Raw genomic sequence first — 26,485 nt, 5'->3', positions numbered from 1 at the left:
CCAGCTTCCTCCTGGGTCACTGACGATGTAATTCACTAAAACAAGAGTCACTCTAAGTGGGGTCCCTAGATGCTTGCATAGATTCACAAATGCAGAAACCTGGCTTCGATGCCAGACCTTTGAACTGAAATCCTGGGGAAGTCTGACCCAAGAAACTGCCTTTAACAAGTTGCCCAAGTTCTTCTTAGACCACTAAGTATGAGAATTGTGGGAGCTTTAGGAGCAGGGAGGAGAAGACCTTTTCTTTATTTTATCCCCGGCAGCAGGCAGACCTGCCAACTTTTGCTGAATGTTGGAGAAATGACTGAATCCGGAGTACAAGGATTTCTCCCCTTCCGAGGACAGTTGGGATGGTTCTACTCAGGCCACATCTAGCACTCACAAGGTTGTAAATTTGTTAAAATATTAAAATTCTAACATAGGGGTTAGTAAATACCCATTGGTCTAACCTCTGTGCTTTCACACTGGTCCAGCTGCTCAGGCCTCTACTTTGGACTGCCCTGTTATCCAGCAACTAAAGGCTTAACCCCTGCTCTAGCAAGGGATCTCATCTAGTCTTACTGGCTAGCATAGGTGCCAGCCAGCCCCTCATAGGTCCAACTAATGAGGTAGCTTATGGGCAGACTTGTGCCCTGTCTATGCTCTTAGGTGGGGGTAGGAAGAACTCTGGATGGGTGGTACCCCAGCCAGTTTACCTTGACTCTGGTTTAAGTTTCCCCATCTCCACATGTCTCCCAGGTCATAATGGGTGGAGTGAGATGGCATTTCTGGAGGTAGTGCTGGCACCCTAGAGGGCAATGTCCCAGGTTACAACCACCACCAGCTTAGTTACCCCTAGAGGTGCTCTTCCATGGCTGCTTCCGGGAACTGCAGCCTCCATTGGGCTTTGGTTCTCAGAGATTCTGCTAAAGACTAGGTAAGCACTAGGTATGCAGGAATTCGAGTCTACAAACATGAGGCTTCTGTTAGAATGGTTTGACAGATGAGAACCTGTTTGGTCCAAATGGTTCATGCAGGGTTAGTGTGGGGCTGGGAGAAGTAAGGGAAACAGGTTCTCTCTTCATTTATTTTGTCAAGTTTATTAAATCACTGGATGTCCTCCTATCATAGTATTAGCCACGTTACTGTTATTAATGAAAATGAGGGCAAGTACTTGTCAGAGTAATTGTTCTGTGCCAAGCATATATCTTAACTCATTTGAGTAACTATTAATTATCACCACCATCCATGTTCAATAGATGAGGAAACTGAGATTCAGAGGTTATTTAAAATTCAAGTAGCAGAGCCACAGTTTGAACTCAGGAGGTCTGACTGCCATTAGAGTCAACCCTCATAAACATCACCCCTCTTCAATTTACATTCAAAAAATTTTTTTGTGTGTGTGACTTAGTTGGTAACAGAGATCTGGAATATACAGAAAAAAACTTATACAATGGCTAGAAACATTTATTTTTTTATTTTTTTTATTTTGGTATCATTAATCTACAATTACATGAAGAACATTATGTTTACTAGGATCCCCCCTTCACCAAGTCCCCCCCACATACCCCTTCACAGTCACTGTCCATCTGCGTAGTAAGATGCTGTAAAATCATTACTTGTCTTCTCTGTGTTACACAGCCCTCCCCATGACCCCCATGCACTATACATGCTAATCATAATGCCCTCTTTCTTTTTCCCCACCCTTATCCCTCCCTTCCCACCCATCCTCCCCAGTCCCTTTGCCTTTGGTAACTGTTAGTCCATTCTTGGTTCTGTGATTCCGCTGCTGTTTTGTTCCTTCAGTTTTTCTTTGTTCTTATACTGCACTTAAGAGTGAAATCATTTGGTACTTGTCTTTCTCTGCCTGGCTTATTTCACTGAGCATAATACCCTCTAGCTCCATCCATGTTGTTGCAAATGGTAGGATCTGTTTTTTTCTTATGGTTGAGTAATATTCCATTGTGTATATGTACCACATCTTCTTTATCCATTCATCTACTGATGGACATTTAGGTTGCTTCCATATCTTGGCTATTGTAAATAGTGCAGCGATAAACATAGGAGTGCATCTGTCTTTTTCAAACTGGAGTGCTGCATTCTTAGGGTAAATTCCTAGAAGTGGAATTCCTGGGTCAAATGGTATTTCTATTTTGAGCATTCTGAGGAACCTCCATACTGCTTTCCACAATGGTTGAACTAATTTACATTCCCACCAGCAGTGTAGAAGGGTTTCCCTTTCTCCACAACCTCGCCAACATTTGTTGTTGTTTGTCTTTTCGATGATGGCAATCCTTATTGGTGTGAGGTGATATCTCATTGTGGTTTTAATTTGCATTTCTCTGATGATTAGTGATGTGGAGCATCTTTTCATGTGCCTGTTGGCCATCTGGATTTCTTCTTTAGAGAACTGTCTATTCAGCTCCTCTGCTCATTTTTTAATTGGATTATTTGCTTTTTCTTTGTTGAGGTGTGTGAGCTCTTTATATATTTTGGATGTCAATCCTTTATCGGATCTGTCATTTATGAATATATTCTCCCATACTGTAGGATACCTTTTTGCAGAAACTTTTTAGCTTGATATAGTCCCACTTGTTAATTTTTGCCTTTGTTTCCCTTGCCTGGGGAGATATGTTCATGAAGAAGTCACTCATGGTTATGTCCATGAGATTTTTGCCTATGTTTTTTTCTAAGCGTTTTATGGTTTCATGACTTACATTCAGGTCTTTGATCTATTTCGAATTTATATTTGTGTATGGGTTAGACAGTGATCCAATTTCATTCTCTTACATGTAGCTGTCCAGGGCTAGAAACATTTTGAATGAAATTGCTGTCAGTTCAGCAGAAGCTGAGAGAGGAGTCAGCAACATGAACAATATTGCTGATCTTATGAGAAATTATCTATCTAATGAGACTCTAAGTAGCCTAATGATTATCGAGTTATTGGGGAAGTCATTGGAAGAATTCCATGTGTGTTCCTATGTCAATCATTTTTCAGACTGGGACATTGTTACCTAGTGACAGACAGCACATCAAACCAAAGGTTAGCAATCACTTTTAGAAATCGGCAGGTGAGGTTGTATTTGAAATTGATAAATTTGCATTAAAACTCATATATGCTTCTGTTTAGAGAATACTGGGAATTAAATGTTTTAAATTTACATGTTTACTAAGTATTTTGCTTATCACCTTGGCTGTTCTTATTCTCAATTCTCCATTCAATTCCTTTGGTCCACACCTCTCAGAGCTCAGTCTGAGATATTATTGCTTTGCCCATCCTGAGCTTTGATATGCCAAACTGTATCAAATTTCTGCTTCAAATTTGCTCCTCATTTGGCTCACACTTTTTCCTTGAGTGAGAAGTAGGTAGATACTTGCTTTAGGTGTAAAAGGCTTTCCTGGGAATTGAGTGGGAATGTGGGCAAGGAGGCTATTCTTTAGTATACTATTGCTTCCTTCCGTAAACTCAGGTAATTGAGCTGTCATATTTAAACTTTTATTGTTTAAGACTCAAGTTAAGACTGAAGCCCTTGTTTTGCAGTTCCTTCAGGGTTACATTTGAAAAGAACAAATAGAAAACTCAGTGATGAGTTCTGAGTAAGTCTGTGAACACAGAACACTTGTCGGTCTCCACGGTCTCAAGGAACACTGAATGGGAGTTATTTAAACACTCCAAAACAGAAAGGAAATATAAAGATCTTACATCTAGTATGTCAAAACCAGTTCAGAAGTACGTGGCAGTCCTGGCAAAGCATTACAATTTCTAGCCAGTCCAGTCATGATTCTCTGGCAAACTGCACAGTCATGGTTATGATGCTCTGGGATGAGAGGTGCCCTTAAATGTCAGATATTACACAAATGTCAGGAATGATTATTGTTAATGGGGGCTAAACTGTCCCTAAGCAAAGCTCCCACTCCCAGACAACACATCCTTAGCAGAGATTCTAGACACCAATAACCCATGAGAAGGGAACATTCACCACTGGTTCTAGAAAGGAGGCCATTTGGAATTTAGGATTTGGAAATGGGTTAGGGTGGTGCCAGTGCACCACTTGCTCAAGTGACTTCAGGCCAGCCCTCTAACATTCTGGAGTGTACCTTAGCTCATCTGTGAAATGGGGCAAGTTATAACACCTGCCCTACTTCTCCCTGTGCTGGGTTGTACTGAGAATCAAGGGAGTTCACGTGGGTGCCAGTGCTTTGGAAAGTGTGAGCTGCTGCAAGAGTGACAATAGTCATCCAGGATCAGCCAAAATTTAGACTATGCTTCTCCTTTGGGTCCTACTCACAGGGAGATACCTGAATGGAAGCAGAGAATGGTGATGGCTTCTCTTTAGGAGCTGTCAGGAAGATACTGCAGACCAGGCACCCAGATCCTGTGTTCTGGCTTTGCCATTTGCCAGCCTGTGAGCTTGGGTGAGTTACAGAGAAGGCTCTGCAAGTGATCTCCCAGGGCCCTTCCGGCTCTGACGCTGAGTCTAAATCAGGCTCATCACTTGGCTCCAGCAGTGATTCACCTTTCCCCTCCAGGAGCAACTCCCCTCCGGCTTTTCAGATCCATGAAGGAGGGGTCTTGGAAAAGGGTGAGGGTTGTGTGTTCCCTATGAGTGTGTTCAATAAGGAAGTTATTCCCTTGGAGATGAAGTGGGGTGGAGGACGATGGAAAAGGGGTGTTGAGTTAGTGCTCTGAGAAACCAGGATGCAGGGAACACTGTAATGAGGTCACAACTGTCGCCGGCAAAAGGGAGCCGGACATCTATCTGATGGGGGAAGGGAAGTGCGTCCTGCATTTCTGTTAACGAAAAGTCTCTTCCAGCATCCTCAGCAGCCCCCTTCCAACCTCTCCCCTACCCGCGACCCCACACCTTCCAAACGCTATCACTCTCCTCGCAGGAGATCCCGTGTCCATGCCGCTTCCGTGGGCCTGTCTCAAAGCGTGAGGATTGTTTCCAAGCTGACTCACACTACTAATGTCAGGGAACCGTGTCACACGGCGCTGGGCTGTGCAAGCTGTTGCTTTCGCGGTCGCCACAGCCGCCGCCGCTCCCGGGCGGGGGCACTAGGGTCTGAATGTGGGGCGGGGCCGGGGCCGGGGCTGGGGTGGGGACCGCCCCTTCAGCGCGCCGGCCCCGCCCCCCATCTCCCTCCCCAGCGGACCGCAATGATTTAGAAGTTCAGGAATCCCACGTGACGTCACCGGGGGGGTGATGTAATGCACTCTAAATAGAATGTATTGTAATCTTTGCTCAGTCCAACGTGGTCCCTTCACCCGGGCTCCGCTCTTGCCTTCTCCACACTTGCTTGGTAAGTTCCTAAAAATACGGCTCGGCCACTTCTGGGGCTTTTGCATTTAGCCACTTTTGTTGCACTTGCTGCGGGAGCCGTATCGGGAGCATACTTGTTTGCAAGGGTTGGTTCGGCAGCAGCGGCGAGGTTACTTGGTTCAGTGGGCAGGTCACAGGGCAAAGAGTAGGGAAGACGCGATGCATTTTTTGGAGGGTCATCTGTGTTTGTAAACACTTTGGCGGACCAGAGGAAGTCCGGCCCCAGATGCTGGTGAACTGTGGAATTCTGCTGTGTCCTGAGGCCACCCTAGAGACCCCCACGCCGTGTCCGTCCCCGAGCGCGTTTTGGTGGCCGCCGCGCCGTGCGACTGGAGGGATGCTAACGTGGAGCGAGCGCCGTGTCCGCCCCGGCGTGCGTGCGTGTGTGGGAGCGCGCGTGTGTTTCCCTGACTCGGGGAACAGTTATGAATCGGGGGTGTGTGTTTGCCTCCAGAGACCTGGCAAGGTGCGGAACCCTCCAGAAGTGCGGTCAAGCGGCGGCAGCGGCGGCGGCAGCGGAGACGGCGAGCCAGGAACCTTCCCCCGCGCCCCCAACTTCCCCGTGATGCGGCGGAACCCCCGGAGAAAGTTTGCAAAGTTCCAGCGGGCGCGGCGAGGACGCCGGGTCACCTAGGGGGCGGGCGGGCAGGCGCACGGGGCTCGCTCCCTACCAGGTGCTGAGCCTTCTGCTGCACCTCCACGTGGGGCTGCCTGCCGCAGATGGTGGGGGCGCGCGCCAGGGGTGGGGAATGTCGCCCTTGAAGGGCACTTGGCTTTCGCTCCAGGCGCCGAAGGCTCGAGAGTGGCGAGGCTCTGCTGGCGTTTACGTCTCTAGCCGCCTCCTGCCTGCGTCCTGTCCTCGCTGGCATCATTGTCTCTTCCCCGCCGCTGCCCCAAATGACAGCTCTCACTTTTGCCTCTGCGGCGCGGTGGCAGTTCCCAGGACTCGGCGGCGGAACCTTCTTCAGCAGATTCTCCACGAAACCGCTTAAACTTTTTACGAAGTTCTTAAGAGGGGCGAAGGAACCAAGGAGATGTTTCTCCCGGCGGCTGCATCCTGCTTCTTTGCTATAGATTTATTTCGGGGGGTGGGGAGAGGGGTATCAGGTAAATAAAGCTCCAGACGTTGTCTACCCCCTTCTGAATTTTCCCTGAAAGGGTGCCACCCCCACCGATGCTTGTTGAAGGCCAGGAACTGGAGAGGTCTGCTTGTGTATTTCGTCGTCAGTGTGTGCAGTGTGTTTGATTTGAACTTTTCCCTCCCTCTCTGACGTGTGTCAAGGAATAAGGGCTGGATACAGGTCCATTACGTCATTCTGCAGGTCAGTGTTTGATTAACAGTTTCAGATACTCAAGGGTTTCGGGGACTTAGAATGCTGACCAAGCAACTCTGCTTTCCATCCCCACCTCCTAACATTCTCGTACAGTCGCCCTTTCCCTGGGCATCTTTGTTGCCCACTCCTCCTGGACCCCTCCTTCTGACCCCCTCTCCCGCCCACACCGTTATCACTCTGGCCCCGCCTCCGCCTTTTACTGCTCTCCCTGGGGCGACTGCTTTCCCTGGAGTGTGGGTAAGAGCTTCTGGTGTCTGAGGGGAGCACAGTACCTGATCAGCGCACACACAATCTGCCCTTTTCTATTATTTAAGAAAGGCACTAGCCAACCGCTCTTTTCCAGGGCGAAAATGCTCAGCGCTAACAGAAAAGGCATCTCAGTAGATGGTTATAGAGATGGTATGATAAAAGTGTGACCCTGTAGTGATTTAGGAAAACGACACACTCGTTGCTAACGAAGTACTTAATTTTACATATCGCCTTCCTCCAAACCGCTTAAGCCGAAGAGGGAAGATGAAGTGAGGATGCTGACTAAATCAAATTTAGCTGAAAGAATCAAGATTAAACAGTTCATTTCCAAAGTGAGGGCATTGAGTTGTTATACCCAAAGTACTGTACAATAAATTGCTGCGTGTGTTTCTTTCTCTTAACCTGAAGTTTCTGTATTTAAAGAGGAAGTTAAATACCTAAGTCTTTAAATTGAGTCAAAATCTCCATATCTGGTAGTTGAAATAAAAACTGTGTGTGAGATGTTTAAGGGATAAAAGTAAAAACTCTTAAGGGGTAGGGGTGTGAAGCAGAAATCAAAAAATTAACTGACAGGATTTTGGATAGAGAGGGGCAGAGGATTTGAGTGCTCTCTGATTTGGAGTTGGTGAAAGCTAAATAAAAGAAAATTTATGTTGAGTATGTGGGAATTTCTTGAAGAACACATGTTTTGTTATAATCAAATCTATTTTCTTCAAAGTAAAAACCATGCTGTAGAGTAGGCATTTGTGAAACTCTTGTCTGGCGTCTAATTGACATCCTTTCCTAAGTTTGCAGCAGTATTTATTATTTATTCACATCCAGAGATGGAATAGTATAACCCCCACACAATGTATATACATCTAAAATGTTAAACTTCTTGTTTGTGATGCATGGACCTAAAGGAAAAAAAGGCCCGGGTCACTGGCACTGGAGAGTGTGATTAATGATCAGTGATTTAGTGATCACTGATTAGTGGTTTTATTCAAACTGTTACCTCTGACCAGAAGCACACATCAGAGGATTAACAGGCTCTTTAGATAAATGCTCATTAGTGGAAGGGGAAAAGCAAAGATAATAGGCATGCACCCAGGGACAACTTTCGAAGAAAATCATTCCCGTCTTCAGAATAATAAGCTCTATTAACAGAAAGCCCTTTTAATTTAAAACTTGCTTTTATCTTGTAAATCAAAGTTAGATGTAAAAGTTTGTAGTGCCATTATAACCTAAATTTTCCCATATCCACTCGATGTGGATTATCTCAGTAGCGATATGTTTTTTTTATTTAAATAAACAATTGGACCTTTAGAGCAGCTCAACCCTGACAAGTTCTTAACTCTCAGGGTTTGAAGGTGTCCCCCCTTCTAGAATGGAGAATGCAACTTGCTAACTAGATGGCGCACTGTTATTTGGCGTTCTGTGCTGTGAAGTGCAAAGTCTAAAGGAGCAAGTAGCTGCTTGTGAGGTGTTCTTCAACACTTACAACAAAGTTGATTCTGTGTAGGGTTGGAGGCTAGACAGTTCTACAAGTTTTTAGTCACTTTTTCCATGTCAGTTAAATCTAGGGAGTTCAAGACTACTGGAAAAATTAGTCTCATTACTAAAAGAAACTTAGAGAACGAGAGGAGAGGAGGTACAGGAGTCTAGGAGGTACCTTCGGGTTGTAGGAGTGATTGTAAAATACCAGTCCTGTTCTTATTTTACTAAGAGCTATTTTCACAATCTTATGGTCTGAAATACTGAGGCAAATACCCAAAGATTGATTTTCTTCCTAATCTTGCTGGTGAAAAGAAGTTAAATAGAAAGAAGGGAAGAGAAAACTTGATTTGGTGGCTGCAGGAAGCAACACGTTGCTGCTTTATTCTACAGATAATGGTAAGATGATGTTTATTATGCTTATTAAGCAGAAAGGGAACTTTGCAGTTGGTTAAATGAGGCCAATCTTGTGTTTTTGTAGACAGAATCAGAAATGGAATTCGTATTTTGCACTGAATTTTAGTGTTACTTTTGTCGGTTTCCTGGGACTTGGTAGCATTTGTGTGGAAGGTTTTGTGAGTGTGTAAACATGTATGTATATGTGTGTGTGTGAATAAGACCATTATTGCCCAATTAAAATAATGTTCATGATCATGTGAACTGTAGTGGAAGAGCTATGAAACATGTTAAGTAGCTTCTCAGGTAAGAATTCACTTTTCCGTGGGTTTTCATGAATCACTTCAAAAAGTACATATGTTTTGATATGGAGGTTCTTAAAAAAGAGACCTAAAAATTAGAAATAAAACAAAAAAACCCCAGTCTCCATATCCAAACCTAGATTTGTGTTCTTCTGAGAAAGGATGCTATTGATTGAATATCAGCTATTTAGTTTTAAAACTTAAAATGAGAGTAATAAAAGAACTCACTTGTGCCTCCCTATAAATGTTCTCATTTTCCTTTGCATGTAGCATTTTGTATAGATCTGTTAATTTTAAATCCTGAGTCATAACCATTTTTGTTTTTCAACTTTACTCAAAGTAAACATGTTTGTTCAATTGATAATATCTTCCAGATGACTGTTGTTTAATGTAATTCGGTGATATTCATAAATTACCTGTCAACTGGAAGTCAGTTGTGACCTTATATAGTTTATACATGAGCAGATAGTTTATTAGAACATTCCCACAAACAAGTGGAAACTCTGCCTTATTTCTATATCTCTGAGACGTTGCAGCTTCTATTTGAATAGGTTAAATGAATGGTAGTTTGCAAGAGAGACTTTTCCTGTATAGCTTTTCAATTACAGTAAGTTGAAGATTTTCCTTACAACATTTCTCAGTTTTCCACACCTGCAGACTCGAGACCAATCAATCATGAACTTTCTATGGCTATTTGTACTGATGTCAAGTTTCTGGTCTCCCGATTTCTTACTGTAATTTGCTTTTTTAGCTATGATGCTACACCATCCTATATTATTTCCTTAGCTTTGGAGTTTGCTTCTTATTAAGTTGAAAATTCTTTTGTGGGAAGGTGATTTTTGCTGGATCCCCAAGATGTAAATTTTGTATTTGTAGTTGGTTTTCTTCTGGTTGTGTGGATAGATTAAAATTGAGGATTTGAATGGATTTATGAATTTTGTCATCTTTTCTTTATTTTTTTCCTTTTTCAAAGCAATGCTGTTAGTCATAAAATTAATGCGATCATGGCTGGTGTTTCCCATCTATATGCTTCTTTTGCTTCTTACAAATTGGATTTATACAGCAATTTAAAATCTTTTTTTAGAGGCAGCTTTCTTGGATGAAGATGAAACAATGATCTCAGGCAATTCATTATCTTGTTCAGTTGACTACCAGCTGTATTATGGGAATCTACCAATGCTTTTATAAATTAGTGTTTAAAAATGTAAATCTAGAACTATTTCTCTGAATCCTATTTAGGAAAATTATATGATTGAGATAAGGTAATAAACTGGGAGGCAGCAGCCTCAAATATTTAAGTGTGAGAAAGAAGCACTTCCAGATATGCTAAACAGACTTAAAGAACTTTTTTGTGTTGTTATTTGTGAACTAAATAAGCTATTTTGTGGCATTGCTTAAAATAGAATCTCTGGCACTTTAAAAATGACATCATGTTTAATGTTTTCACTAAAGAGTTCTTACATTTTGTAATTAGGGAAAAAATGGGCAATTAGTGTTTTTTGAGGATCCATTAGTATTCCATTGATGGGAATTGCAAATCATGGATTTAATATAAGAAGAACAAAAAAGAGAAGACTTTTACAAATTTCCAGGTAGTGATAACACTGTTCCAGGAACAAAAGCTTTTTGAAGCTCTTATTAAGACTCTGGGACTTTCAAAATAAAACTTACAAAGTTTAGGATAAATTTCTCAATGTATAAGATATTACATGGGCACTTCCTATTTCTTTCCTCTAACCAGACTTTATTGTTCAATTATCTTTTGTGAGATATAGATCAATTTAACACTTTAAAACTACATATTTTAATTGTTTCCTTCTATTTCCTCACGGTTCCCACTTCTAATCTCTGCCCTAAAATTAACAAGGGTTGAAAACTACCATGTTGACATTGGGTTTGAACTAATCTTAGACAGTAAGATTGCCTTTCGGCTTAGGGATTTTGCTGGAGAGAGAGAAAGGCTTGTCGCAGCGTATGCAGAGCTGGAACTGGGAATGACTTCTCAGTGATACACCACCTTCTCCACTTTGCAGAGAACCTAAGGCCTGATGGTGTCTGTCCCCTGGCCCACCCAAGGCCCAGAGCTAGAGTGCCAAACCTAGCCTCAAAATTCAGTCCCTCCTCGGGTCGCGTTCTCTTTTCTCCAGGCTGCCATGAATACCCATGTCATGAATGAAACATAACCCATGGCTTTGGATGCTCTGCTCTTTTCAAGCCTTTTGATCACTAACTTTTCAAAGACAAATTTTTATCGGATCTTTTGAATGAATGCCCTAACCATATAAACTATAGTTTCTATTCTGTTTATTATATCTACAATGTTCGTTTTTCTAATATTGACCTTATTTGAAGGCCATTCTTTTTTTCACCGTTGTTATTAGATATGCCCTATCTAATAATAGTATACCATCCAGATTTCATTTGAGACTAAAAACCAGGCTAAACTAAAAATGGCCTAAAAGACTGTCTCAGAATAAGGCAGTAAATTTATATCCTGTCTTTTCTTTATTATCTTTGAGGAAAAGATTTGAAAAATTATTTAAAGTTAAAATTAAAAATCTTTCTTCTTGTTAAATAAAGCAACAAATGCTACTTTCACTCTGACAGATATACTTTTGCCAAGGATCCATCTGTAAAATATTCCAGGTTGGTGTAAATGCAAGTGTTTGGAGGTGAATATTACTACATGAGAAATTAGTTGAGTCTGGAAGTATGTTCTTTGACATTTGACTAGCAAAACTTGACTAATCAGAGCTAATAGAAATCATGCATGCAATATAGGGGGCTCCAGAGCACTAAACATTTGATTTAGAATGACATTTAGGTTATGCTGTGTTTTAGATGGGGAACAAGAATATCTTAATAGAAATCTTGAATACATCCACTGTATGTGTTTCTTGGCTTGACCCATGGGTTTCCTTACCAGTTCTTTGCAGGAAGGTTTTATATCAGAATTTAGGTCTCATTTTCTTTTATTACACTGAGGAGCCCCTGTGTTGCCTGATTTCTCAAATAGAACACATTTCAGCCAGGTTTTTGCAATTCTCTCTCTGCTGGCTTCCCAAGGGAGAAAAACAACATACAATAAAAAACATCTTTGTTTTTGTTTGAATTAGCTGATTTTTAGAAGAATACATTTTATCTCCATTTACCAGATCTGGTAGGACCATTTCACTTACCAAAACAAGATTTTTTTCTTGAAGTAAGCAAGCAATATTGCTGTTCTGCTTCTGATGACCGGATACTAATCCATGCATCAGAGGGTAGAAGGCATTGTAAGATAAAGTCCATTTCTACCATGGTACCTAGCTAGGTATGACATGGCATGCCAGTATGCAGAATCTGACCTGGCTCACTGCGGTGACAACATTGTCCAGAAAACATTGCCTTTGGGGAGGAAAGACAATATTGTAGTCAGTGAAACTTCTAAATTCTGAGCAAGGACTGTTTCTGGGCTTGCACAGATGGCTCTCAGAATCCTGAGGGTCTCTAGGGTTATTTATTAAATTGCAACATGGTAAACATTCCCAGGCTAGAACTTGACCATCTATATCTTAAAAACCTTAATAGTCCCCTTCATCCATTCTCTGCCTTTTCCTTATGCATTTTCTAGATTTATTTTTTAGCATTCATTCTGTAACTCTACTTCCCTGAATAACCCTATAATAACAAATAACAAGTGTGCACATAACAGAGAGATGGGGTGTTTTTCCTCAAGAGTAATAGATTTTAATATCAAATATTAGAAAAAAACAACTAGCAAGACAAAAGAAGGAAAGGTGTGAAATCTCATTGATGGCGTTATGGGCTCTGCTGTTCATGGCCCTGCAACAATGTGGTTTATGGCAACAGGAAAAGCAGAAGACGGGAAGAGGGAATTCCCAAAGTGCTGCCTTGAGCTCATTATGCTTCTCAGCCTCAGTTTCTTAACTTGTGAAAAGAATGTTGGTCTTGACCAGCACTCTCCAGCACAACCACAAATGCAAGTCATAGTAGCCACATTAAAAAGGTGAAAAGAAACAGGTGAAGTTAATTTTAATAACATTTTATTTAACCCGATATATATGAAATGTTATCATTTCAACATATAATCAATATAAAAATGTTGATAAGATACTTTGCGATTTTTTTTGTACTCAATCTTTGAAATCCAGTGTTTATTTTACAATTGCTGCACATCTCAATTTGGACTAGCCACTTTTCAAGAGCTTAGTAGCTATATGTAGCCAGTGACTATGGTATCAGGCAATGCAAATCGATACTCCATATCAATGGTTCTTAATCTGGGCATCCCAATAGAACAACCTGTAGAGTTTATTAAAGAATATTGATACCTAGTTTGCCCCAATTCTGACATAATTAGTTTAGGGGGTGGGAAGCATGGTCCTAGGCATCTGTATTTTTTTAAAAGCTCCAAAAGTGTTTCTAAAGTATAGCCAAGGTTGGGAACCACAATTATAACTGATCACTAAGGGACTACAGTAAAGCATGCAGAGTTCAAGGGCAGCAAGTGGTTGTTATAGGCATACTGCATACTACAAAACATATTTATGAAAATATAATTAATAAAATTTACAGTTAAGTAATTTTGAAGACATATCTTTGTACTACAGATGAACTCTGTAAAGTTTCAAATATGGATGTTTAAAATGGTTTGTTTCCTGAAAAATCTTATGATTTGATTTGCATGAGCCTTTTAGAAACCCCCCATTTTGGAGCTGTCAAGGTCATCACATTTCAGTTATTTTGCTAGCTTACTACTTTGCCCCAGACTCTACTTGATTTTAGCTGTTTTTGGAAGGAAACCCTTACTCTGTTTGAGACATCTTGATCCCCCCTGTGTTTCTTCCACCTAGGCTTTTAAGAAGCTTTGTGTCACTGCGTAGACCAAACTTGCCCTTTGCTCATGTCAAGATGTTAGTTAAAACAGGCTGGACTTAAAGTGTTCATTCTATTTGTCATCCTTTAAAATATTAGAAGAACCAGTAGTTCTCAATGCACCCCAGAATATTTGCTTTAATATATTTTTTTAAACAATATATTAGTCTGTGCATTCACTGAAGGATGCAAAAAACTAAAAAACAAAAAATAATTTCTGAACTCCTCACCCATCTTCTTTCGAAGTCAACAAACAGCATTGTATGTGGAGGCGAGACCTCAGGGATGGTCCCCTGTGACTTCATGCTGCTGAAAGCCTCTGCATTCCCTCATTTGTGAGTCATTCCGCCCTGAGCCTCTCTTCTCATCCCCTGCGTAGCAGTCTGTTTCCAAGTACATGTCTATCTGACCACGTGCTTTTAAACCATGACTTAAAAACATTTTTATGTACAAACTTCAATGGTTCTTTACATTTTGTGGTGATAATATTTGTGTTTTCTCTAATGTTATTCATCAGAAGATTTTTAAGCTCCATTTATTAACATTCAGCTTTAACTCCCATTTTATAGATGGAGAAACTGAGGGACTGACAAGGCTAAGCATTGTGTTTGAATTAGAAGGATGGTCAGTATGAGAAAAGAATGCACATTTATTAGTGCCTAAATATAAGCATTACTTTGGATGGCTTCCAGGTGGGGATTTTCCAATTGTGTATACTATTGCATTTGTCTTTGAATTTTTAAAGTAACATTATTTCTGATACTTTTCCATGCAATGTTTGCATTTAAATGGTTTCTCTGCTAATAACTCTTGCTTCCCAACTTTAAGCTATATATATGTGGACTAATTAACAAATACATATGTGTATATCAACCTCTTAACATGGGCAATATTCTAAAAGTTGCATGGAGACATCTGTTACAAACCTGTGTTTTTGTTGGTATCTAGGGAAGCTTTCTCTCAGGTACTTTTTGATTGACTGCTAGAGGATGCCATGGAAAGACAATAGATTAAAGATTAATTCAACTCTTTTGGGATTTGGAAGTAAAGGGCTTTAGATATTCATTCATTGACTAAGACTCTAGCCCTAGCTCCTGAATTCTCTTTAATAAAACATTTTAGCTCTTGTTTTACCAATGTACTGTCTTCATAGTTGGCCTGGAGCCATCTGCTTTTGAGTATTTGTTTTCTCCTAATGATGACTAGGGGTGGACTTAGCCATTTGCAGTTTCTGTCTACACCTCTGTGTCTTCAATGCATGAGATACAAGCCATGATTAATAATGCACTCTGTGACCAGTGCAAGGGTGAGTTATTTTGGATCCACATATACGTGATTATGGTGGTTAAGCTTGTATATAAATAAAAACCTTGGCTAGTGAGGACCAGAATGTTACTAGTATATGTACTTGTAAATGTGATTATCATCTTTTTAAGGATGCCCATAGTTAAATTGTTCCTCCTTTTGAGCAATCATCTATTTGTCACATTGATTTAGATACACATATTGTTGATTAAAAGATATTGCTGAATTAAAAAAAAATTGAAACCATATTTAAGACACTCTTCTTTTCTAATAAGACCTGTCTTAGCACACATTGTTTACAATTTCATCTTCCAGCTTTGCAAAGCCAGATGACTAACAACCACAATTCTTAGTGCCGTGCTGTTGGACATCATCAAAGATGATGGTTCACAGTGTTTTGGCACCATGAAACAGCGTGTAATTTGAAATTGTACTTTTTGCTAAATACCCATGCTAATCTCCAAACCATTCAAAACACTAAAGAAAGGAATAACAGTGATGTCTGTCCATTAGAGGAAGGCAACATGGGCAGAGAAGTACAATTGATTTTTTCATGTGCCTCAGAAGAGCTCACAAAAATCAGGGAGAAAAAAAATTACCTGTAATTACTTAACATGCCCTTTGGAAGATACATGCTTAAGACAGACAAGTTAACCCTTTAACCCAATGTTCATTTTTATCCTTCCTAGAAAATGTGTTGGGGGGCGGGGCAGGGGTTTGGTTTTGTTGTCTACAGTATCTTTAAAAGGAAGGCTATAAATGGATGCTCTATCTTTAACATGTAGCAGATATTTTAGAAGGTATATTTAGAAAGGCCTTTACATAGGTTTAGTTATTTAATATTGTTTTAAAAAAGGGGATTCTAGAGATTGGTTGCACAACAGTGTGAATATACTTAATACTACTGAACTATACACTTAAAAATGGTTAACTTAGTAAATTTTGTGTTATCTGTATTTTACCACAATAAAAAAAGAGATATGGTAAGATTTTCCTTTACCAATTCTCCAGATGGAGAAATAGAATGCATAGACCATTTGTTCAAAGTTAGGTATAGCAGCTTTAGTGTCTTAACGGGAGGAACAAAATCTAAAAAGGACTTTTGCACTTCAGGCCAATGCAGAGAGGTGACAGGCATGTGATGTGATTCTGACATAATAATCCAGGGAAGACAACAGCTAGGCACATAGCATTGAATGCTTCTTTTCTGGAGACTGGCTTGGATCAAGATGTGCCTTGTTATGTAGAAAACTGTATTATTTAATTTGAAAAACACACCATGTGGCTTTATTTGAATATCTCTATTTGTATCAACTTGAAAGCCTTTCTCAGTGCAATGATATACTCAACAGAGATAATGCACAAAACATAGGCTTGTAGTTTATGTAAGGGAATAAAAACCCCAACCCTTCTCCTTACTGCCCTTTTTCTGTCTTTCCTTCCCTCTCATTCTCCCTATCTCCCTTCCTTCATCAGATACTTACTGAGCACCTATTAGGGATATATGATCAAAAACAGACACCACCCCTGTCTTCACATAACTGACTGATAGGACAGATCCCACCTAGGTCACTGAAGCAGGATGTCGAGGAAGGGTGCAGGGCTGTAAGTAGAGGCAGGAAGCCCACTTAGGGGGCTACTGTGGTTGTCAAGGCAAGAGGTGATGTCGGCTTGGGCTATGATGGTTCCATATTCAAAAGCCATTGAAGAGATAGGATCAATATGACTGGGGAAATGATTAACTGGAAGATGAGAGAAAGGAGAGAAGGTTTATTTATTCCAAGGGAAGAGGGAGCTAGGCAGGATGACCCTGACCCAGTAATGAAGTGTGAATTGTCCTAGAGGAGGGGAGGATTTCTGGCCCAGTGCCTCTGAGTCCTTGGAAGAGAGCAGAAAATAACTGAACAAAAACTCTAAGAATTAGGTGAAGCCAAGATGGCGGCATGAGTAGAGCAGTGGAAATCTCCTCCCCAAACCACATATATCTATGAAAATATAACAAAGACAACTCTTCCTAAAATAGAGACCAGAGGACACAGGACAACATCCAGACCACATCCACACCTGCGAGAACCCAGCACCTCACGAAGGGGGAGAGGAAGGCCACAAACCAACAAGAAGGAAAGCTCTTCCAGCCGACACTTGTACCAGCTCTGCAAACTATCTCTATCACCATGAAAAGGCAAAACTACAGGCAGACAAAGATCACAGAGTCAACACCTGAGAAGGAGACAGACTTAACCAGTCTTCCTGAAAAAGAATTCAAAATAAAAATCATGAACATGCTGATGGAGATGCAGAGAAAAATGCAAGAGTAATGGAATGGATGCCAAGAAGGAGATTACAGAAGTGAAACAAACCCTGGAAGGATTTATAAGCAGAATGGATAAGATGCAAGAGTCCCTTGAAGGAATAGAAACCAGAGAACAGGAACATATAGAAGCTGACATAGCGAGAGATAAAAGGATCTCCAGGAATGAAACAATACTTAGAGAACTGTGTGACCAATCCAAAAGGAACAATATCCATATTATAGGGGTACCAGAAGATGAAGAGAGAGGAAAAGGAATAGAAGAAATAATTGCTGAAAAATTCCCCAAACTGGGGGAGGAAATAATCGAACAGACCACGGAAATACACAGAACCCCCAACAGAGAGGATCCAAGGAGGACAACACCAAGACACATAATAATTAAAATGGCAAGGATCAAGGGCAAGGAAAGAGTTTTAAAGGCAGCTAGAGAGAAAAAGGTCACCTATAAAGGAAAACCCATCAGGCTATCATCAGACTTCTCGACAGAAACCCTACAGGCCAGAAGAGAATGGCATGATATACTTAATGCAATGAAACAGAAGGGCCTTGAACCAAGGATACTGTATCCAGCACGACTATCATTTAAATATGATGGCGGGATTAAACAATTCCCAGACAAGCAAAAGCTGAGGGAATTTGCTTCCCACATACCATCTCTACAGGGCATCTTACAGGGACTGCTCTAGATGGGAGCACTCCTAAAAAGAGCACAGAACAAAACACACAACATATGAAGAAAGGAGGAGGAGGAATAAGAAGGGAGAGAAGAAAAGAATCTCCAGACAGTGTATGTAAGAGCTCAATAAGTGAGCTAAATTAGGGAGTAAGATACTAAAGAGGCTAACCTTGAACCTTTGGTAACCACGAATTTAAAGCCTGCAATGGCAATAAGTACATATCTCTCAATAGTCACCCTAAATGTAAATGGACTTAATGCACCAATCAAAAGACACAGAGTAATAGACTGGATAAAAAAGCAAGACCCATCTATATGCTGCTTACAAGAAACTCACCTCAAACCCAAAGACATGCACAGACTAAAAGTCAAGGGATGGAAAAACATATTTCAGGCAAACAACAGCGAGAAGAAAGCAGGGGTTGCAGTACTAATATCAGACAAAATAGACTTCAAAACAAAGAAAGTAACAAGAGATAAAGAAGGACACTACATAATGATAAAGGGCTCAGTCTAACAAGAAGATATAACCATTCTAAATATATATGCACCCAACACAGGAGCACCAGCATATGTGAAACAAATACTAACAGAACTAAAGGGGGGAAATAGACTGCAATGCATTCATTTTAGGAGACTTCAACACACCACTCACCCCAAAGGATAGATCCACTGGGCAGAAAATAAGTAAGGACACAGAGGCACTGAACAACACACTAGAACAGATGGACCTAATAGACATCTATAGAACTCTACATCCAAAAGCAACAGGATATACATTCTTCTTAAGTGCACATGGAACATTCTTCAGTATAGACCACATACTAGCCCACAAAAAAAGCCTCAGTAATTTCCAAAATACTGAAATTCCACCAACCAATTTTTCAGATCACAAAGGTATAAAACTAGAAATAAATTCTACAAAGAAAACAAAATGGCTCACAAACACATGGAGGCTTAACAACATTCTACTAAATAATCAAGGGATCAACAAACAAATCAAAATAGAGATGAAGGAATATATAGAAACAAATGACAACAACAACACAAAGCCCCAACTTCTGTGGGATGCAGCAAAAGCAGTCCTAAGAGGAAAGTATATAGTGATCCAGACACACCTGAAGAAAGAAGAACAATCCCAAATGAATAGTCTAACATCACAATTATCGAAACTGGAAAAAGAAGAACAAATGAGGCCTAAAGTCGGCAGAAGGAGGGACATAATAAAGATCAGAGAAGAAATAAACAAAATTGAGAAGAATAAAACTTTAGCAAAAATCAATGAAACCAAGAGCTGGTTCTTTGAGAAAATAAACAAAATAGATAAGCCTCTAGCCAGACTTATTAAGAGAAAAAGAGAATCAACACAAATCAACAGAATCAGAAATGAGAATGGAAAAATCACAACAGACTCCACAGAAATACAAAGAATTATTAAAGACTACTATGAAAACCTATATGCCAACAAGCTGGAAAACCTAGAAGAAATGGACAACTTCCTAGAAAAATACAACCTTCCAAGACTGACCAAGGAAGAAACACAAAAGTTAAACAAACCAATTACGAGCAAAGAAATTGAAATGGTAATCAAAAAACTACCCAAGAACAAAACCCCGGGCCAGACGGATTTACCTCAGAATTTAATCAGACACACAGAGAAGACATAATACCCATTCTCCTTAAAGTTTTCCAAAAAATAGAAGAGGAGGGAATACTCCCAAACTCATTCTATGAAGCCAACATCACCCTAATACCAAAACCAGGCAAAGACCCCACCAAAAAAGAAAATTACAGACCAATATCCCTGATGAATGTAGATGCAAAAATACTCAATAAAATATTAGCAAACAGAATTCAACAGTATATCAAAAGGATCATACACCAGGACCAAGTGAGATTCATCCCAGGGATGCAAGGATGGTACAACATTCGAAAATCCATCAACATGATCCACCACATCAACAACAAAAAAGACAAAAACCACATGATCATCTCCATAGATGCTGAAAAAGCATTTGACAAAATTCAACATCCATTCATGATAAAAACTCTCAGCAAAATGGGAATAGAGGGCAAGTACCTCAACATAATAAAGGTCATATATGATAAACCCACAGCTAACATCATACTGAACAGCGAGAGGCTGAAAGCTTTTCCTCTGAGATCAGGAACAAGACAGGGATGCCCACTATCCCCACTGTTATTCAACGTGGTACTGGAGGTCCTAGCCACGGCAATCAGACAAAACAAAGAAATACAAGGAATCCAGATTGGTAAAGAAGAAGTCAAACTGTCACTATTTGCAGATGACATGATATTGTACATAAAAAACCCTAAAGACTCCACCCCAAAACTACTAGAACCAATATCAGAATACAGCAAAGTTGCAGGATACAAAATTAACATACAGAAATCTGTAGCTTTCCTATACACTAACAATGAACCAATAGAAAGAGAAATCAGGAAAACAATTCTATTCACAATTGCATCATAAAGTAGGGGGGATCTCACTCCCCAACTTCAAGTTCTACTACAAAGCCATAGTAATCAAGAAAATTTGGTACTGGCACAAGAACAGAGCCACAGAACAGTGGAACAGATTAGAGACTCCAGACATTAACCCAAACATATATGGTCAATTAATATTTGATAAAGGAGCCATGGACATACAATGGCGAAATGACAGTCTCTTCAACAGATGGTGCTGGCAAAACTGGACAGCTACATGTAGGAGAATGAAACTGGACCATTGTCTAACCCCATACACAAAAGTAAATTCAAAATGGATCAAAGAACTGAATGTAAGTCATGAAACCATAAAACTCTTAGAAAAAAACATAGGCAAAAACCTCTTAGACATAAACATGAGTGACCTCTTCTTGAACATATCTACCCGGGCAAGGAAAACAACAGCAAAAATGAACAAGTGGGACTATATTAAGCTTAAAATCTTCTGTACAGCAAAAGACACCATCAATAGAACAAAAAAGGAACCCTACAGTATTGGAGAATATATTTGTAAATGACAGATCCAATAAAGGCTTGATGTCCAAAATACATAAAGAGCTCACATGCCTCAACAAACAAAAAACAAATAACCCAATGAAAAAATGGGCAGAGGAACTGAACAGACAGTTCTCCAAAAAAGAAATACAGGTGGCCAACAGACACATGAAAAGATGCTCCACATTGCTAATTATCAGAGAAATGCAAATTAAAACTACAATGAGGTATCACCTCACACCAGTAAGGATGGCTGCCATCCAAAAGACAAACAACAACAAATGTTGGCGAGGCTGTGGAGAAAGGGGAACCCTCCTATACTGCTGGTGGGAATGTAAATTAGTTCAACCATTGTGGAATGCAGTATGGAGGTTCATCAAAATGTTCAAAACAGACTTACCATTTGACCCAGGAATTCCACTCCTAGGAATTTACCCTAAGAACACAGCAATCAAGTTTGAGAAAGACAGATGCACCCCCATGTTTATCGCAGCACTATTTACAATAGCCAAGAATTGGAAGCAACCTAAGTGTCCATCAGTAGATGAATGGATAAAGAAGATGTGGTACATATACACAATGGAATACTACTCAGCCATAAGAAGAGGGCAAATCCTACCATTTGCAACAACATGGATGGAGCTGGAGGGTATTATGCTCAGCAAAATAAGCCAAGCAGAGAAAGAGAAATACCAAATGATTTCACTCATCTGTGGAGTATAAGAACAAAGGAAAAACTGAAGAACAAAACTGCAGCAGAATCACAGAACCCAAGAACGGACTAACAGGTACCAAAGGGAAAGGGACTGGGGAGGATGGTTGGGTAGGAAGGGATAAGGGGGGGAAGAAGAAGCGGGGTATTAAGATTAGCATGCATAGTGGGGGAGGGAGAAAGGGGAGGGCTGTGCAACACAGAGAAGACAAATAGTGATTCTACGACATTTTGCCATGCTGATGGACAGTGACTGTAAAGTGGTTTATGGGGGGACCTAGTATAGGGGAGAGCCTAGTAAACATAATACTATTCATGTAGGTGTAGATTAATGATAAAAAAAAAAGAAAGAAAGAAAAGGGGGATTATTCCCTGATAGGATAAAACTAAGTGTAAATCAATGAATAATGCATGCTTTAAATATCCTTAATTTTGATCACTTAAAGGGTGTCAGATGATCGGCTATGGAGGTACATTTTTCTGATAATATTCCTTTCTCTTAAAAAAAAAAGCAGTTCCTGTGTGGTGACCTCCAATGAGTTCTACACAATGGTATAAAGGGCATATCAAAGTGTGGGCAAGGGGTCTGTGTTTATACAGAGGATGAAAGCCTAATTTGGCTACCCAGAAAATGAACTAAGATACGATATGAAGAACTTCCAACATCAGCACTCTCTGGAAGAGTTATACCAGAAGATGATCATCAAAAAAACCTCAACAAAGATCCAGGCGATGCTGCAGTTGTAGCTGCATTCATCCCACCAGTTCCTGGACTTGCCATTGGAATTAAGAAGGAGATATCTAAGCTGACCTGTGCATACAGTAAAACAACAAATTTGACTGGATCTATACTGTTGGAACTCAACCAAGAATTAGGAGAAGTGCAAGTTGTAGCGCTCCTAAATCTTACAACTACAGACTATCTACTGTTAAAAGAACATATGGAATGTGAACAGTCCCCAGGAATGGGTTGTTTTAATTTGTCTGATTTCTCTCAGACTGTTCAAGTTCAGTTGGACAATATCCACCATATCATAGATAAGTTTTCACAAATGCCTAGGGTGCCTAACTCGTTTTCTTGGTTTCACTGGAGATGGCTGGTAATTATAGGTCTGCTTTGGTTATGTAACTGTATTCCTATTATGTTAATGTGTGTACGCAATTTGATTAGTGGTTTAAAACCTATACATGCTTAAGTTACTCTACAAGAAGATATGTCAAAGAAATAATCAATCTTCTTATGTTATCTTCCATCTGCTACTCCTATAGCTTTTCTTCTTCTTCCTAATTACAACCCTTAAAAAGAGTTCGTGCCTCATATCGAATTTACTGAGTATCATAATTCTTCCAAGTGGTAAAGATACCTCAAGATAAATACTGGGCATAAAAGCCATGGGGCATAAATCTGCAAAGAAGTAAAAAGCTAACCTTTTCAAACAATAATGCCTCTCTCTCACTTACCAATTTTACATTTCCCTGTATGGCCCCAGAAGATAACTGGTTAGCCAGAGACAGGTGAGATTCCTCAAGGGAGGAACAACCTAAGACAGGCACAGTCGCAGGGGGGCCATCAGTTGAGAAATGGGGATCGTCTACATTTGCTCTCTTACAGCACTAAACTATGTTTTCTACCTTTATCTTGCATCTACCTACCACTTCAGCATTTTATTAAAAATAAAAAAAAATAATAAGGGAGAAATGTGGGATTCACATATAAATCAAGTATAAAAATCAAATGAATATTCATATTTGACCTTATTGTTTATAGTTCATAATGTGTGATCAAAACTGAAAGTTTATGTGATGACTGCCCTTGTACTGTTCACCATGCAAGAACTTATTCACTACGTAAGAACTTGTTCACCATGTAAGAACTTGTTTGTTATGTTTCAGAAGATTGGAGACTGACGAGAATTAGGCTTGGGGTGGATTAATGATTGTACATTGAGCATTGAGTCCCCTATACAGAATTTTATTGTTGTTAACAACCATTTGATCAATAAATATGAGATGCCCTCTCAAAAAAAAAAAAAATCCAGAGGCAGTCTAGAGTTTAGAACTTTAAAGGACACACACTGCCTTAAAAGAGACACTGAATCCACCATCCTGAGAGAGAAGAACCCAGTGAACACAGTTAAACCTAACAATATAAATGCAGTGCACTAAATGCTTTCTGTAAATCATTGCATGCATTGTCATAAGAGGCATGTGAGATATTAACATGATCTCTGTTTTACAGTTGAGGAAACCAGGGAAATGTTCTTAAATAAAAGGACCTGGGATTCAGATCCAGAAAAAAAAAAATCTAAGAACAACTATGATTAAAAACTGTAGTACACTTGCTGGGTGCAGGGTAGTGCAGTTTTGATCATTTCTGTCAGAGTGGCTCTTCCAGAGAAAGAGGTACTTATACCCCAGGACAGCAATTGCTCTGCAATTCAGGGGGTCCTAGTGCATGGCCAGTTGTATTAGTTTTCTAGGGCTGCTGTAACTAAGTACCACAGACTGCGTGACTTAAACAATAGAAATTTATTCCATCATAGTTCTGGAGGCTGGAAGTCTAAAATCAAGGTGTTGGCAGGGGTGGTTCTTTCTGAGAGTCATGCAGAAAATTGTTTCACATCTCTCTATTTGGCTTGTAGATGTCTGTCTTTTCCCTGTGGCTCTTCACATTGCCTTACTTCTGTGCGTTCTTGTCTCTATGTCCTGATTTCCCCTTTTTATTAAGATACCAGTCGTATTAGAGTAGGGCCCACCCTAAAGACTTCATTTTAACTTGACCACCTCTGTAAAGACTTGATTTCCAAATAAGGTCACAGTCTAGGGTACTGGAGATTTGGTGGGACCCAATTCAACCCATAACAGTAAGTGTGCCCATCAAGAATGTAGCACTTAAGGCAAGTAATTATGGAATCCCACCAGAGCTGGTAGATTTGAAGAGGTGTGGATCATAACCAGACATTTTTTAGCACGTGTTAAAAATTAACTTCTGATGGACTGCTAGAAAATGTTGGAATAAGTCTTCAGAGAAGTTCATACATTTCCAGGTATAGACAAGCCAGCAAAACATGGCTACAGATGTATTATGTATTGCACTGATTAATGAATTTGCTCATGTGGGCATTGTCCTTGGTTTGACCTTGAATTTGTCTCCAGAGTTTGTGAAGAGCAGTGCCAAAATGGTAAAACCAACTTTAACCTTGCGAACAAAGAATTAAATACAACTGTAGTTTGTCAATATACACACAATCATTGTTTTGTTGTGTTAATATTTACTGACATGGACAAAAGCCACAAGTTCCCATAAACAACATGCACACCATGTTGAGCATAGACGTTTCAATGCAAAAAGAGAAAAATTCTGGTTTTCTAGTTGTTGATGGACAGTTTATGCCTATGTGCTATCACTTTTGCACAATGAAAAAAGGCAAAATTCTGTGTTTTAAAAACATATCATAATAAAAAGACAAATAACCCAATTAAAAATGGGCAAAGGATCTGAGTAATCAATTCTACACAGAAGGTTAGACAAATGGCCAATAAGCATATGAAAAGATGTCAGCATCACTATCTATAAGGGCAATGCAAATCAAAACCAGTGTGATATACCATTTCACACTCACTAGGATTACTATAGTAAAAATGACAGACAGCAACAGGTGTTGATGAGGGTATGGAGAAATTGCCAGTGGGATTGTCAAATGGTGCAGCCACTTTAGAAAATAGTTTGGCAAGTTCCTCAAAAAGTTAAACAAAACCTTATGACCCTGTAATTCCACTCCTAGGTATATACCAAAGAGAAATGAAAACATATGTCCACACAGAAAATTATACATGAATGTTCACAGTAGGGTTTTTCATAGTAGCCAAAATGTGAAAATAATCTAAAGCCCATCCACTGATGAATGTATAAGCAGAAGTGGTATATCCATATATTGGAATATTATTTGGTCATAAAAGGACATAAAATACTGATATATGCTACAATATGGACGAACCTTGAAAACATTATACCAAGAAAAAAAGTCAGGCACAAAAGACTATGTATTATATGATCCCATTGATATGAAATGTTCAGAATAGGCAAATCTATGGAGACAGAAGGTAGATTAGTGGTTGCTTAGGGTTCAGTGTAGGACTGGGACTTGGGGGTGACCATTAAGGCAGGTATGGTTTCTTCTTGAGATGATAAAAATATTCTTAGTGATTGTGGTGATGGCTGCACAAAGCTGTGAATATTCTAATAAGGTCATTGAATTGTATACTTTAAGTGGGCGAATTCTATGATATGTAAATTATATCTCAGTAAAGCTATTAAAAAGAGTCAACACATCATAGAGGAAAATACAGGATATTAAATTGAGCTAGAATATATGCCAAAAAGGGTATTTTGATCCAACAACTTCTTCATGTATTTGGGATGAATATATCAAGATGAGCAGTGGAGAAAGATTGAGAAGAACATTACAGATCTTGGTAATAGGAATGGTCAACTACTAAAAATCTTGCAGCATGTGCCATGTATCTCCAGCTGATATCT

At 39.8% G+C, this 26,485-nt stretch overlaps 1 protein-coding gene across 4 annotated transcripts in view; it reads left to right on the top strand.

Moving 5' to 3' along the window:
• The first annotated feature begins 5,188 nt into the window (after positions 1-5,188).
• The window catches only part of CREB5 (cAMP responsive element binding protein 5), a 381,416-nt gene continuing 360,119 nt past the window's right edge, over positions 5,189-26,485 (top strand). For 2 of the 4 annotated variants that reach the window (XM_073238664.1, XM_073238665.1), the window contains exon 1: positions 5,291-8,758. In XM_073238664.1, coding sequence (XP_073094765.1) covers positions 8,756-8,758 — 3 coding nt within the window. In that variant the 5' untranslated portion in view covers positions 5,291-8,755. The other 2 variants (XM_073238663.1, XM_037027440.2) reach the window with 2 other exon arrangements.

This window comes from Manis javanica, chromosome 6 (genome assembly GCF_040802235.1).
Source record: "Manis javanica isolate MJ-LG chromosome 6, MJ_LKY, whole genome shotgun sequence".
Lineage (NCBI taxonomy): Eukaryota > Metazoa > Chordata > Mammalia > Pholidota > Manidae > Manis > Manis javanica.
This window is presented reverse-complemented; position numbering and strand designations above follow the sequence as displayed.